Genomic DNA, 13,665 nt, shown 5'->3' with positions numbered 1-13,665 from the left:
TGAGACTCAGTACATCATATTGATTTCTGTGGGAATGAGATCTGTAGAGAACAGATCGCTCGTCCTGCTGATGCTGTGCTTGTCAGAAGAAAGTGGTCGTGCACACAAGAGAAGGACGGGGAATGGAAGGATGGAGTTTGGTCAATCTGACCTCAATATCAGGAAGTGTAAATTAAGTTTGGTTACATCTAGTCTCAGCCTCAGACGTCATGCCCACAGACTGTTGATCCGAATCATATGGCACACAAAATGGGTAACACTTAAGGAGTTTTGAAGTTGTCATCTGATTTCTGAATTCTAGGATTTCCGGGAGACATGTGTGTCATGTTCTTTAACAGTCCACCTGGAAACAAAGCCGTCATGTCGCCAACCCCCCTATAGAAAAAGTAAGCTGTTGAGTTTGATGTCTGGGAAAATGAACGCTTAAATAAATGCTGGGTTTTCAAAAGTATGTGAAGTTTGCTGCTGTTGCACATTAGTTGCACGACAGTCTTTTATTGTTGGGACATCGAATGTACATTTTCACGCCCCTAAAAATAACGAGGAATCAAACAAACTGTGATTTGTTGCTTTACATGTCAGTCAAACGTCTTCTTGGGCGGTCCTTGGCCAATGAAACCTGCGATGGAGTTCAGACCTTCTACACGAGACTACATATAGTTGTAAGTTTCAGACAATAAAGTCACAGAACATCCACTCAGTCCATTTACTGACAGACTAAAGCATATTGCACAAAGGCAAGGGCTGACCGAAATAACTGTTCCCAATTCAAGTGTCTCTTTATGCAACTTCCAGGAGTCGGAGTGCAACAGTTCATCAGGACACAAAGTCATATTTGGGTCAATGATGTAAGTATGTCCATAATACATATAATGCATATAAAAATCGAGAAATCTTTTAAAACAATATAATTTAAACGCATTATATTGTATATTATGCCTATGCCTTAGAAATGCATTGTAAATATATATATATATATATATATATATATATATATATATATATATATATAAAATAAACATTTTCCATACACTTTGAATACATGTGATTGTAATGTAAATGTATAAATGTTAAATATATTAAGTTACATATTACATATAAACAGTTTGTTTTTGCAATACACGGCATGCCAAAAAAATTTAAATTATTTAATTATGAAATTAAAGTCATGCTCATATAAAAAGTGTATTTATAAACCCCCTTTTTATGTATTTGTTTTATAAATAATAGAAAGTACAACAAATCTCCATCAACATATTTATGAGATTTTATATTTTATAACTGTCTGTGAAATTATTTATGCATTTTCAATAGACATATTCGTCATTACAATCAAAATCTGTTTACCTATACTTTTGTTTTTCAGATTAACTGGCCCTCAAAACAGCATGTAAAACAAACAGTTTCACATTTTACACCAGCAAAATTATCGGGTGAATAGAGTCTGGGAATCAACGTCACTGCACGTTGCATTCTGGGCAGTCGCCGCCATGTTTTAGGTCACGCTCATGAGCGTACAATGATAACAAATACGAATCACTAGAGAAAAAACGACTGTATTCGCGTTATTTAAGAACTGCTTGCACTCACTTGGAATGAATGTACTAATATTTGAATCTCTTGCGTACATGAGCACTCAGTCGTAATGCCAGGACATTGCACATATTCATCTCATTTCATACAATCAGAAATCATACGGCCGTCAATCGCACCACACACTACACATTGATTTCTCTTTCGCAGTTTTTTTTTTTTTTTTATAGCCAAATGAAAAGGTCTGTATATAATATTTAAAATAATATTGCTTGATCTCAGCCAGTGGGCATTTGTTTAATCAACATATATCATATTGCAATTCCATAGCGTAACGTAATCATAAGGGATAACATGAGAGTATGGCCTGTAATGCAGCTTTGGAATGATTTGAATTGTGAACGCAACTTAAGCCTAAGTTACAGTAACGTTACTAAACAGTTTTACTGGACTTAAAAGGTGCAAGTACAAGTCCTTCTACTGAGAGAAGCAATGAAGAATTTCCAGATGTGTTTACATTATTTATGGCGTAACGTTACGCAAATGCGGTTCAGAAATCATAAATCTGTAATATATCGGTTATGAATAATAAATAATTAAACACAAATTATAAAAACACATTTTGGATAAGCTGTTTATTTTCATTGAGGTTTACTTTCACCTTCACCTGTTGTTTCCAAGCTGGTAAACTGACAAATTGCACATCATTTGAGGGTTTTTACCCCCACGCAGTTCACGAGAGCGGCTATTGCAGTCCATAACACAGCAAGCGTACACCATTAGAATGTGTTTTTAACTATCTAACACAAGTTTTTACGTCTACCTTCACTACTACACATTTGCTATGTAGTGTTTGTGTCCTAAAGTCCACGAATGAGATCCAATGTGCTGTTTTCCAGGAGGGAAAGCTAAACAATCACACTCCATTTGCGATTAGGTTTCCACTCCGGTCGTGAGTGCGATTATGACAGTTAATGACACAACACGCGTTCACCATTATAACTGTTTTTAGCCGAATTAGTTCTACTTTTAGAACTAAAAGCGTCAATTTCCTATACAACACAGTAGCGACAGCGGCCTCCGTGACCTAAAGTCCCAAAATGCATTGCGTTGCTTACGTCACGATCCCAGACTCTATATGGTTAACCAACATGATCTTGCTGGTTAAGCAATTCAAAAACCCACTGGGACAAAAGCAGGCCGGCCCAGATGTTAAAGCACTTCACATGCCTGAGCTAATAATAAACACTTTCACACTTTTTTTCTTCTCCAGTGTTGCAGTATTTGGCTTACATGTTTTCTACATAGCCGAGCAGGACACAAAATTAATTTGTGCAAATGTCCTCTCTGAAAATCATTTAGTCAATATTCATACATACCAAGTCCATGCCTTACTGAAAATACTGCTCTTATTTCATGTCATGGTGTTGAACGGAAATATTTATATTTTATATCTGATGCTACATGCGGGTTGCCAGGTGGTGTGGAGGTGTACAGGTGTGCATAATTCAGTTTTTTTTCTCTTATTTCTCTCTGCGGAGGAGGAATAGGTGGATGGAGTCCAGAAACTCCAGAAAGCAGCACATTCATGCACTCCTGCATTAGTTCAAAACATCATTGAACGAGGCAATTAGCTACAAAGATGAATAAGTGCATGCTTATTTGTGGGTTTGAGTGACTGAAGCATTCAAACACATTGGACGGTTCAGATCTCTTAATTATACGTTCAACTGTCAGTGCTAATTAAAAAAAGCCCACATTCCCTTTGTCACACTTATCTTGTTCCTTCAGAATTACATGGCCTATTTTGTGAAGAATGACCTAAATATTTCATTCAAAAAAGGTTAATGCGGACTAATTGGATGTATTTATAAAAGGGTATGACCCCATAATGCACTCTGAGTGAGACCATGCACATAATTTTTCTCTATTTCATCCTTTCTTCATACATTTCTTATATGTCACACATATAAGTGTCACACATTCAAACATGGCTCAAACTGCAATCCCAAGTGCAGACAATCATGCAAACCAGTTCATCTCTACTCTATTACTGCAAACAGTTTAGATGAGCAAGATGCAGCTGCGTGCCAGACATACACAGTCAGATGTAGCTTTACACACATGGACTAAAATATCATATTGTTTAATCACACAGGGTTAGAATAAAGAGAAATAGCGACAAAAACATTTAAATATATATTTTTTTAAATTAACAAATGCAAATGATGCAAATATAATATTTTTTATGTTTACAAGCTGTCTAACATGTAGCATTTATATAATATTTATTTATATATTTTATATATATATATATATATATATATATATATTAAGATTTATATATATATATAAAACCCATTGATTCACTTCAGAAGGCCTTGTGGATTACCTTTATAATGGATGGATGCACTTTTTTGAGCTTCAAATTTTAGACTGCCATAATAGGATTATCTATAGGAGCTGGAGGGTAAGTAAATTGTGTTTCGTGAGAGCTTCAAATATACAAGGCGGTTCATCGAGTCATTTGCTCGATGATTGTAGGACGTTTGTTGTTTGTTTGTTTCATGTAACATTGTTTCTGCGCTTGTAAACTCTTCACATACATTTTTAGATGGTATAGATTTCGCAATCTGTTAATGACTTGAGCCAATTTTGCTAAGAAAATGTATTTACCTGAAGTAGAGTAGTTCACTGTAACGTTACTTGTTTGTCTTCGTGCAGTCTTCCTCGTTGCTGCAAAAAAACCGATGCATTACAGGCTTGATTTCAAGTTGTTCTTTATCAATTTCATCCACCGCTGTTTGTGTAACGCATTGTGTACAATTATTACGATATTGTACTAAATGTACCTTTCCAAACAAACCGTTCTAAATGATTCGGTATGTGAGCTAGCTGAATCATTGCAAATCCGTTTGACGTTTCGAATGAGAAGAACCGATTCAAAAGAGTTCATTCATTCGCGAAGCGGGCATCGCTGATGCTGATTCTACACTACAAATCAAAAGACAATATTGGAAACAGGACTTCTTAAAATATGGCCAGATATTATTCTTATGTTGGAATGTCCATCGTAAAGTGGGATTTGTTTTTACCAGTTTAGCTTTATAAATCGGCTTAAAATCCTAAATAAAACATTTAAAGGTAGCAGGCCTATATGAAGGATCAATGTATTAAATAAAAAATGAATTCAGGTTTATTTATTTTCTTTCCTTTGAGATTGCCACCACACCATTATCTATAACCATTACCAATTGCAGATTCCTTTCTGTATTTTCAGTGGGTCAAGCAAAATTCTGGCATTGAGAATAACTTCTCCCAAGTATTAGACTCTGATCGTATGTAGGTAGTTAGCCTACACAGTTAAGGAAACTCATAACTTTTCTTTTTCTCTTTTTTGTCATGCTTGCAGAAATGTGTGTATGAGGCAGTTTTGTATTTATCCATGTAGAGAGCTCCGACTAGGAACCATGGGAGATGATGACACTTCACTTCACCAAAAATTGTATCCACAGCAGTAGCACAGATTATAGCTTGCCCCTCATGAATATCTAGAATTACCTGCATGTTTTCTAATGCCAACTGAAAATAAAATAAAAAAATAAACATATTTAAAAATAAATAAATGCATTAGGCTCTGTTTTTCTTCACAGGAACACTCAGCCCACAGATATTAAAATCGTGCACACACATTTAATCCATAATACTCACAACGCACTCTCATCCTTATGTCTATGTTATAGACTCAGCACAGATCGCACACTGTAGCCTAGAAAATTATAGCTTTATTTTGTATAAATTTTAAATCAAGAGCCGTTCTTTATTATAAACTGAAAGCCTTTTTAAATATTTTGACATGTATATCTCTCCAAAAAAAACAACCCGACTAAAGTGACCATATTTGGTGAAAAAAAATTTAGGCAAATTTTACACTTTGCCTTTGAGCCTTCTGAGTCGCCGTAGTTTGGAGTCCGGAAGCATCATGACCATCGGGAAACTAAAAACCCGTTGCTATAAACACATGTAAGAATAATTGTGATTATATGTTTTACTCTTGAACAACGATTAACTGAATAACAAAACTCGATCGTTAATATTCATGTTTTTAAAAGTGTTATCGATGTATGTTAATTCTTTCAAAGTATGCAATGTTAAAGTTGAGAGAGTGTCTGGTCTAGGCTGATTATGTGGCAGTTACACATCTGCACACATTAATCTTGAACCTTACTCGTAATACGGTCATCTTATGTCTGTTCTACGTAAATCGTTGTCAGGAAATAGCAACCATCTATTTCAGTAACCATCATGTGCTCAAGACATTTGTTTTTCCCTCTCTCTGTGTATTCATATATAGTATTAGGATGAAACTGTGCTAACGTCAGTTTTCATACCTTTTAAGTCCATTCACAGTAAACATTTCTCAGGGTTGGGATGTGTAGAAACCTTATGCTCTGTGTACATAAAGTTTATACAGTATAACTGTATATTCTGAATTGGACTTCAGGCTCAAAACCTTGTGACTTAAGTTACCTGATGACTGACCAGATCACGTCACACATACACACACACACATATATATATATATATATATATATATATATATATATATATATACCCTTTTTGAAGATGTTTACTTTGATTACAGATTCAGAATGAGTAATCTTTTATTTCTCTATAAAGGGTATAATGATACCGTTTTAAGATTGTGTTAATTTTGAGCTTACATGCATGTTCGATGCATGTCAGTTATATGCATTTGTTTTTGGCGTTTTTAGAATTGCACCACTGTCTTCAATAATAACAATTGTTTTTTTACTTCCCATTATTGATTTTAGTGGAATGCCTCAACGTTATCTTTCCTAGTGTTGGAGGAGTGAGGCCTAATCCTCTGCGATCATACTCAGAAATGTCAGGCCAAGAGGAATCGGACAAGGCTGTGGACATGTGGTCCTCTCTCCGGTGTCTGGGGTATCTCTCCAGCTTCAACCTGCTGGTAGCGGTGTGCTTGGGAATGTATGTACGATGGGAGCAGACCTCGGAGGCCATGATTCTGGTCATCTTCATCTTGGGTTTGTTCGTTTCAGCCATAGCTTGCATCCTCTACTACTACTTTTCAATGGAGTCGGCCAGTTTAAGTCTCTTCCACCTGTGGTTCGGCTTCCTACAGGGTCTCCTGTGCTTCCTGAACTTCCCGTCTCTGGAGAAAGACATAAAGGAACAGGTAACAAACTACCTGTTGCTCTCTAGTGTAGCTGTTCGGACGCTCTGGGCCCTAACAGAACGTCTGTGCGGTAGTGCTAAGTATAAAGCAGTCGTTCTGACCACATCTGAGCTCCTGGAGCTCCTGGGATTTGGTGTCGCAAGCATCAGCTTGGTTTTCCACAAATCACTGGCCATGATTGCTCTGACATTTGCGTTAACGGCGCTCATCGTGGACCTTCGCATGAAGTCGCCCTTGGCTCTCCCTAATCTTGCCTGCTTTGCTGTGATTACTGCCGTTACCTTCTTCCAGTCCTTGCAGATCCAAACAAATCCCTTCGTGCTCATCTGCTACCTGGGACGGCTTATATGCGAGCCCCTTCTGGACATCTACTTCAACGGCCTGTCGGCGACAGAGCGCTGGAAGCAGTTTCTCTCAGCTCGCCGCCTGTGGAGGATATTTTCTCTGTTTCCACTGGCATCCGTTGAGCTGATGTTTTTTGTGCTCTGTGCCCTGAAGTTGGGTGACATGAAAGCCTGGTACCTGGTCATCCCTGGCTTCTGCGTGTTTGGCCTCTTGTGGCTCGTGTGCCACGTGGTGTTCCTTGTTACACTGTGGTGCTTCCACACAAAGCTAAGCGAGTGTCAGAAGACATGGGCGGCCCAGCGCTCACAAACGCTCAATTTGGAGAGGATCATGGCCTCCAGGGGCATGCGTCATTTCTGCCTCATCTCTGAACGACTGGTGCTCTTCTGCCTGATGTCCACTGTCATACTAGGAGCCGTTTCATGGCAGGTAAAGCATGTTGTTGATTAATGATTTTTAGAATCAGTCTCATCTATCTAGATATCAAGAAATCTGTTTACACTTGACATTAACATCTAAATCAGAGGAGTCATGCTGCATTGTGACTATTACTAAACAAACTCTTTCACCCCCAGGGCTTCTGACTGAGACCAATTATTAAATTATTAATTTAATAATTTATTAAATTAACTTTGATACATTTTCCTCCAGCTCCACTGCTCTCAAATGTTTGACTTAATTGTTTGCCCTGACCCCAAAATGGAAATGATGGCATCGTTTTACCAGCCCTTATGTTGATCCAAACCTGTGGAGCACAAAAGAAGATATTTATAAAAATGTCTAAGTTGTAATGTTAAATGGGGACACCAAACTATCAGTCCTTGGGCACAAGTGCCTAATCTAAAATGTATAGTTATTGAGGTTTAATGTTAAGATATGAATTCTGCAATGAGTCACTGAAAGCACTTGCAACTTTGCTAATATTATCCAGCATATAAAGAATAACTTGACCTTTTTACCAACAAAAGCAATATGCCGGTGAGTCAGGTGGTATAATCAGGCTGTTCTACACTTAATTAAAATGAACAGGTCTGAGAACAATGGCTCTGTGCGGAATTAAATACTAGCATACAACTCATTGTTCATACAGTATGACTTAAAATGACTGAAATTACACTGTACAACCACCATCCTTCTCTTTGAGTTCTCTTCAGAACGGTTGATCACTGAGGGTTCTTCTCCGCAGGTCACCTCTGGACTCTTCATGAGTGTGTTTTTAGTGATACTGCCACTGGAGTCTCTGGCTCATGGACTCTTTCATGAACTGGGCAGCTGCTTAGGAGGCACCTGCGTTGGGTATGCGGTGGTAATTCCCACGTACTACACCAGGTAAATGCTCATACAGATGTATACTTAATACTCATTCAATATGGCATACAAAGGAATTTGACGTACATTGACAGAGATCCATAACCTTGCTGAAAACAGCTTTTTGATGGTGTATATAACAGACATTACTACCTGATAAAATGGTCTTCAGAGGAATCATATTTTTTAGAATCAATTTACAAGCATTTGCATTTACTAATTTAACAGAATATTTTATGCAAAGTGACATACAAGGGAGAAACATTTGCAATTTATCATAATGGAACAATATTAGCAGCAATTCAGAGAAAATAAATCGGTTCAAAGTGCTATTTATGTTTGTGGATTTTAATTGCACGCATTATTTTGTTGTGTATCGTTTCTTCTGTTTGTTTCAATCCATAGCTAAGTATCTGTAACCACCTATGTCCTGCACTAAAACAACATTTCATGCACTAAAACACAAACTATTTTCATCCTTTTTCTGTACCTTAAAATTATTTTTAAAATGTCTATTTTACTAGGGACACAATATGTTGGCCCCCATATCCGTATCAGCCAATATATGTTAATTTTTATTATTGTGTGCTTTTATTATTGTGTGCATGGCTTTTTAATGGTGATACTATTAAATTGCTATTATTTATTAAAATCCGGCTCTCTAAAATGTTATAAAAATGTGGATTTAGACTTATCGGTTAATATATTGGTTATTGGCTTTCAAACATAAAGAATGATCTGTTATCGTATCAGCCAAAGTTTTCATATCGGTTAACTTTACGCTTATGACTTTTATAGTTTATGTAAATTACCTCTCTTATGACCAGCATAGTTCGCATCATTTTTTTTTTTTAAGGTTTGGTAAAGTTGCTGAATACTGTCTTTGATAGTCAAATCAGGCCGGTTGTACACTCCTGAGTTTGTGGTCATGATGTCACAACGATGATGATAAAGTCCTTCCATAAACAGCTTGTTTTGGAAGTGTAGCTAAATCAGAAAGATGATTAAAATTCATAATTACAACATCAAGGGAAATAGTCTGCTGCCCTACTCTTGCTCATCTTGAATGTGCATCTTGATCAGTCATTTGCTAATTGTTCAGAAAAAATAGAGGGGCATAGAAGCCACCCTGGATTGGATCTCTATAAACACAGGTTAGCATTAAATAAAGTTGTAGCTTTTAAAAAAACTTGTCTTGTTGTTGGTTCCGTTGGGAGAAGAATGAGCCATGCATACTGAGAGAGAGCGAGGGTGGGGTCCAGGGCAGGCCGTCAGTTAGGTCGGCGATTATGATGCCGATTAGGATGCAGCTCCACATCCTCTTCACGCTCAGTATTCCAGCACTCTTCGTGAAAGGCTCTGCGTGGAGCAGGCACATGAGGGGAATGTAGCAAGGTGTAATCTTCCATCTGATGGGTACAGATCATGTTTTTACCATGACGAGGGCCTCTTGGGAAGATGAGGAGGGAGGGAGGGATGAGAGAGAGAAATTCTCAGGTCGACGGGTTTGTTTTTTATTCTTTTCGGGTGCCGTGGTACAGTTTCCTCTCACATTTAAAGGGAATAAACTCTGGCCATCATCCAAATATTAAGCTGGTTCAGCCAGAAAGCATTTTAATAGTTTATAAAAACCGTGAAAATTCAATAGTCCTTTTTAATGAAAATCTTGTTAATCTGTTCTGATAAATGCCTTGTAGCTAATAAACATCTTGTGGAATTCAAATGGAAAGACATTTCAGCAAAATATCTGCCTTTAGACATGATATTATTTTTGGTGCTTAAAATGTTGTTGTGTTTAGAAATGAGGGGAAATGAACCAGGGATGGGTTGAGCCGGGAGAAAAACAAGATCTAAAGCAGTATAGAAACGAATCGAGAAGGAATTGCAAAACAGGGAAGCAAAGCGATTGAGAGAGAGAGAGAGAGAGAGAGAGAGAGAGATAAGGATAGAGTCCTGACAAACAAGCTCAGAGAATTTCCGCTTGAATAGCTCAGCACCTGCCTAGGTGGTTTTCATGGGTCACTGTGCCTTAGACTTGCCATTTCAGTCTTCAGCGAGCATGTCTACCTATGGAAAATACTCTTTCAACACTGCCACCACAAATGCTTGGTCTTGGTTTTATAAGCACAATCTTTGGGAAGCAAGGCTACAGGGGGTTATAATAGTTTTGATCGGTAATTGTCATCTTGTTATTAACCAGTGCTGTTCTGGGTGATATTTACCGCAGGTAGTCTCATTGTGCTCTTTTAGAGAGAGAAGGGATTAGGTTGACCCTGCTAAGAGCCTGCTGAATTACTTGCTCGCATATTCGAACACAATGTCACCTATGTCCTTGCTTCTTTTTCTATCTTTTTCTCTATCTTACATTTTGCTCTGCTCATTTTCAAGACCTATTTGAATTCACTATCCATTGTGCTTATCCCTTCGTTTTTTTTGTCCCTGGGTTTGTGCACCCTCGGAAGGTCAAGTTGACCTAGTTAGCAGTTCAGAAGCATCAGCCTCTCTTCCACATTTCACCCATCAATTTATCCTCTTTTCTTTTTCTCCACGGGGTGCAGTATGGATGGCCAGCCATTGCTATTGCCTCCAGGGCAAGTTCAGGGATTGCACTCCACAGATACTTTGAATGCAGTGCAGAGACTCTTCTCCCAACACCTCATCCAGACCTTCGGATGTGATTACTCCACCAGTCTAAGCCTGGACACCCTGCAGACCAAACTGCGCTCCTTTTTGGAGCTTTGCACCGCAGAAGGCCCGCGGCACGACACCTACATCCTATACTACAGCGGCCACACGCTTCCCAGCGGAGACTGGACTTTGGCAGGTAAGAGCTAGATAAAAGTCTCAATTGGTAGGATATCATTTATCTAAATGAACTGAGAGTTATAAGTTGCAGCTTGTCTAGGTAGTTTCTAGGTGGACCCAAACAAAATTAATTTCTGTATGGCATGCACCAATCAGAAGTTATTTATATCATAGGTTCTCTCAAATGCTAAAATCAATATTGCTTTTCCAGGTCTTTGTAAAAGATCAAAGAACGAATGATTTTATTTTGACTGGGCTTTAGTTTATCGCTCTGAAAGCTCTCTGAACTGTAAAGATATATCCTGGCTCCATCGCTCCACCATGCTTTATCTTCCTGCCTGTGTGTGCGTCCTGTAACTCGGTAAGGTATTAATCCTCATGAGCGATATGGGATGTCACAGCCTCTGTCATAATGTTTGATCAGACAGCCAGGAATCCTCGTTCGGTTTTTGAATGAGGTACTTTCCGAGAGTTATTCACAGTCTTCCCTGCAGCATTGCAAACTGTCAGACTTTTTACACCTTTAGCGTGTTGCTTGCACCATCTCTCTCCATTTCCCCTGCAGCAACAACCTGTCACGTATATGTCAGAACAGTATTTGTGAATGAGAATTTATTTACTGAATGCCAACTGGTGCAATTTTACTTGATTAGATAGTTGTGTTGTTTGAACTTGAGTTGGCAGACCTTTAAGTAACCAAAGGTCTGGTCCTGCTTATTCGGCACTGGAAAAGATGCACCTAAGACTTCTTTCTATTGATTGATAACCTTTCCTGCCTGCAGGTGGCGATTGTTTGCGTCTGCAGCAGATCCTTGAGATGTGGAAAGAACGGAACAGTGGCTTCTCCTCCCGCCTCATCCTGGTCCTGGACACTGAAAATTCTGCACCTTGGGTGAAGGCGGTGCGGAAGGTGGAAGGGATGTATGTTGCGGTACAGGGAGCCAAGATGAGCCCTGTCCAGGACGCCGAAGCCCAAGGAGCCCCCCGTCTGGGAGACTTCACCTCCGAGTGGGTGAAATATAACTGCGATCCTGACAGTGGCGTGCAGTGGTCAGAGAGGGGTCGGGTCATCTCTGCAATATATGGTGTGTCCAAACCCTGGAGTGACTATACCCTCCACCTGCCCACCGGGAGCGATGTGGCCAAGCACTGGAAAACACACTTCCCCAAGTTCACGTACCCACTGGTGGCTGTAGCCAACTGGTGCTGCGGACTCAACCTCCTGTGGCTGTGTAGTGTGTGTTTGCGCTGCGTCAGGAGATTGAAACTCTCTTGGTTCCCTCCCAGCATCCTGGACACGGGGCAGGGGATCAAACTAGTCCGATCGTAAGTGACCAGTTGCCTTAGTTCTACATGATGTATACACATCACCATATATATTTTCTATGCAATTTTTGGGATATCCTTTATTGAGTGCTCAGTTGCCTTTTACTTAGCCAGATATAGATGGGAAGCATCATTTGCTCAGTCCTGCTCTTAGAAACCAACTTCCTCGAGAATTTAGTCACACTCATTTTAAGTTGAACCCATTGACCTTGGAAGGTTCAGGATTTGTGTTAGGACTAAACCTTGCAGGCAGGTCGGACTTTAGGAACAGGATTGAGCACCATTGTCATATGACGACTTCCGTTTATCTGTGCCATATATACACAATATAGCCACTGTCTTATATCGTATGAATCTGTGCTTTTTCACAGTATCAAGACTGTAAGTGCCAAGTGCCTTGTGTTAATTTATTAGGTTTTAAGTGGACTTTTCTGGATGTGGGTGAAATCTGTGTATTGCAATGTATTCAGTCTGAGGCAAAGTTAAACAAGAAATCGAATTGTTCCATTACAAGGTGGTTACTTATTTAGTTTTTGTTTGTTTTTTTGTTGCCAAGAAGTAAAGTAGGTCTGGTTTAGTTATTTCCCCAAAACCTCTTCAACTGCGAATGTTTAAATCATATCATGCCAATTTTTTTGTATTTTCAGTGGGTTTTTGTTGTCCTTTACAATTTCTTTTTTACCAACAGACCAGCACGCTTTAATAAAGACTGTTTAAAATAAGCAGCTTGGGAAGTAGGTGTTCTAGCATGTGTGATATTTTCTTCATTTCTCAAGCCAAAAGAAATGGAGGTTGGCGGCATATAACACTACACTTTTTGACTAAACGACGCAGAACAATATTCATTCTGATGCGTTACAGTTGATGAAATACCAGTTGATGTATTCTGGACCGTGCCACATCACTATCCCGATTCATAGGGAACAGAGGAGAGTAATGGACATGCAGCATATGACTGTTTTATAAATAGCTAGTATATTATATTATTACAGTTATGTGAAAACAGGGCATGTGATGTCATGGAAACAGTGATTCTGTCAGTTTGTTCATTCTTGTCCTTTAGAGAGCATGACCTGTGTTTCACTGCAGCTGAACACATCTCCCAGGTAACATTTTAGAGTCACTTC

General features: G+C 38.8%; 2 protein-coding genes across 3 annotated transcripts in view; one reads left to right on the top strand and one right to left on the bottom strand.

Annotated features, from left to right (window-relative positions):
* Positions 1-4,443, bottom strand: part of foxp2 (forkhead box P2) — a 231,119-nt gene extending 226,676 nt beyond the window's left edge. The window contains exons 1-2 of the mRNA XM_067427242.1: positions 4,386-4,443; positions 4,210-4,269 (exon numbers count right to left, since the gene is read on the bottom strand). The gene's annotated coding sequence lies outside the window, so the exon portion shown is untranslated. The remainder of the gene's footprint in view (positions 1-4,209; positions 4,270-4,385) is intronic.
* On the top strand, positions 604-13,260 carry tmem168a (transmembrane protein 168a). Of its 2 annotated transcripts, XM_067427249.1 has the most exons (6): positions 604-662; positions 796-848; positions 6,369-7,528; positions 8,286-8,428; positions 10,966-11,231; positions 11,995-13,260. In XM_067427249.1, the coding sequence occupies exons 3-6, from the start codon at positions 6,440-6,442 to the stop codon at positions 12,540-12,542; spliced, it is 2,046 nt and encodes a 681-aa protein (XP_067283350.1). In that variant the 5' UTR covers positions 604-662; positions 796-848; positions 6,369-6,439; the 3' UTR covers positions 12,543-13,260. The 2 variants fall into 2 exon arrangements, with proteins under 2 accessions (XP_067283350.1, XP_067283349.1); XM_067427248.1 differs by lacking the exons at positions 604-662; positions 796-848 and adding an exon at positions 5,485-5,556.
* Positions 13,261-13,665: the final 405 nt, after the last annotated feature.

Source organism: Pseudorasbora parva, chromosome 20 (genome assembly GCF_024679245.1).
Source record: "Pseudorasbora parva isolate DD20220531a chromosome 20, ASM2467924v1, whole genome shotgun sequence".
NCBI classification, from domain to species: Eukaryota; Metazoa; Chordata; class Actinopteri; order Cypriniformes; family Gobionidae; genus Pseudorasbora; species Pseudorasbora parva.
The sequence above is the reverse complement of the archived record's forward strand: the minus strand, read 5'-3'. Positions and strand labels throughout refer to the sequence as shown.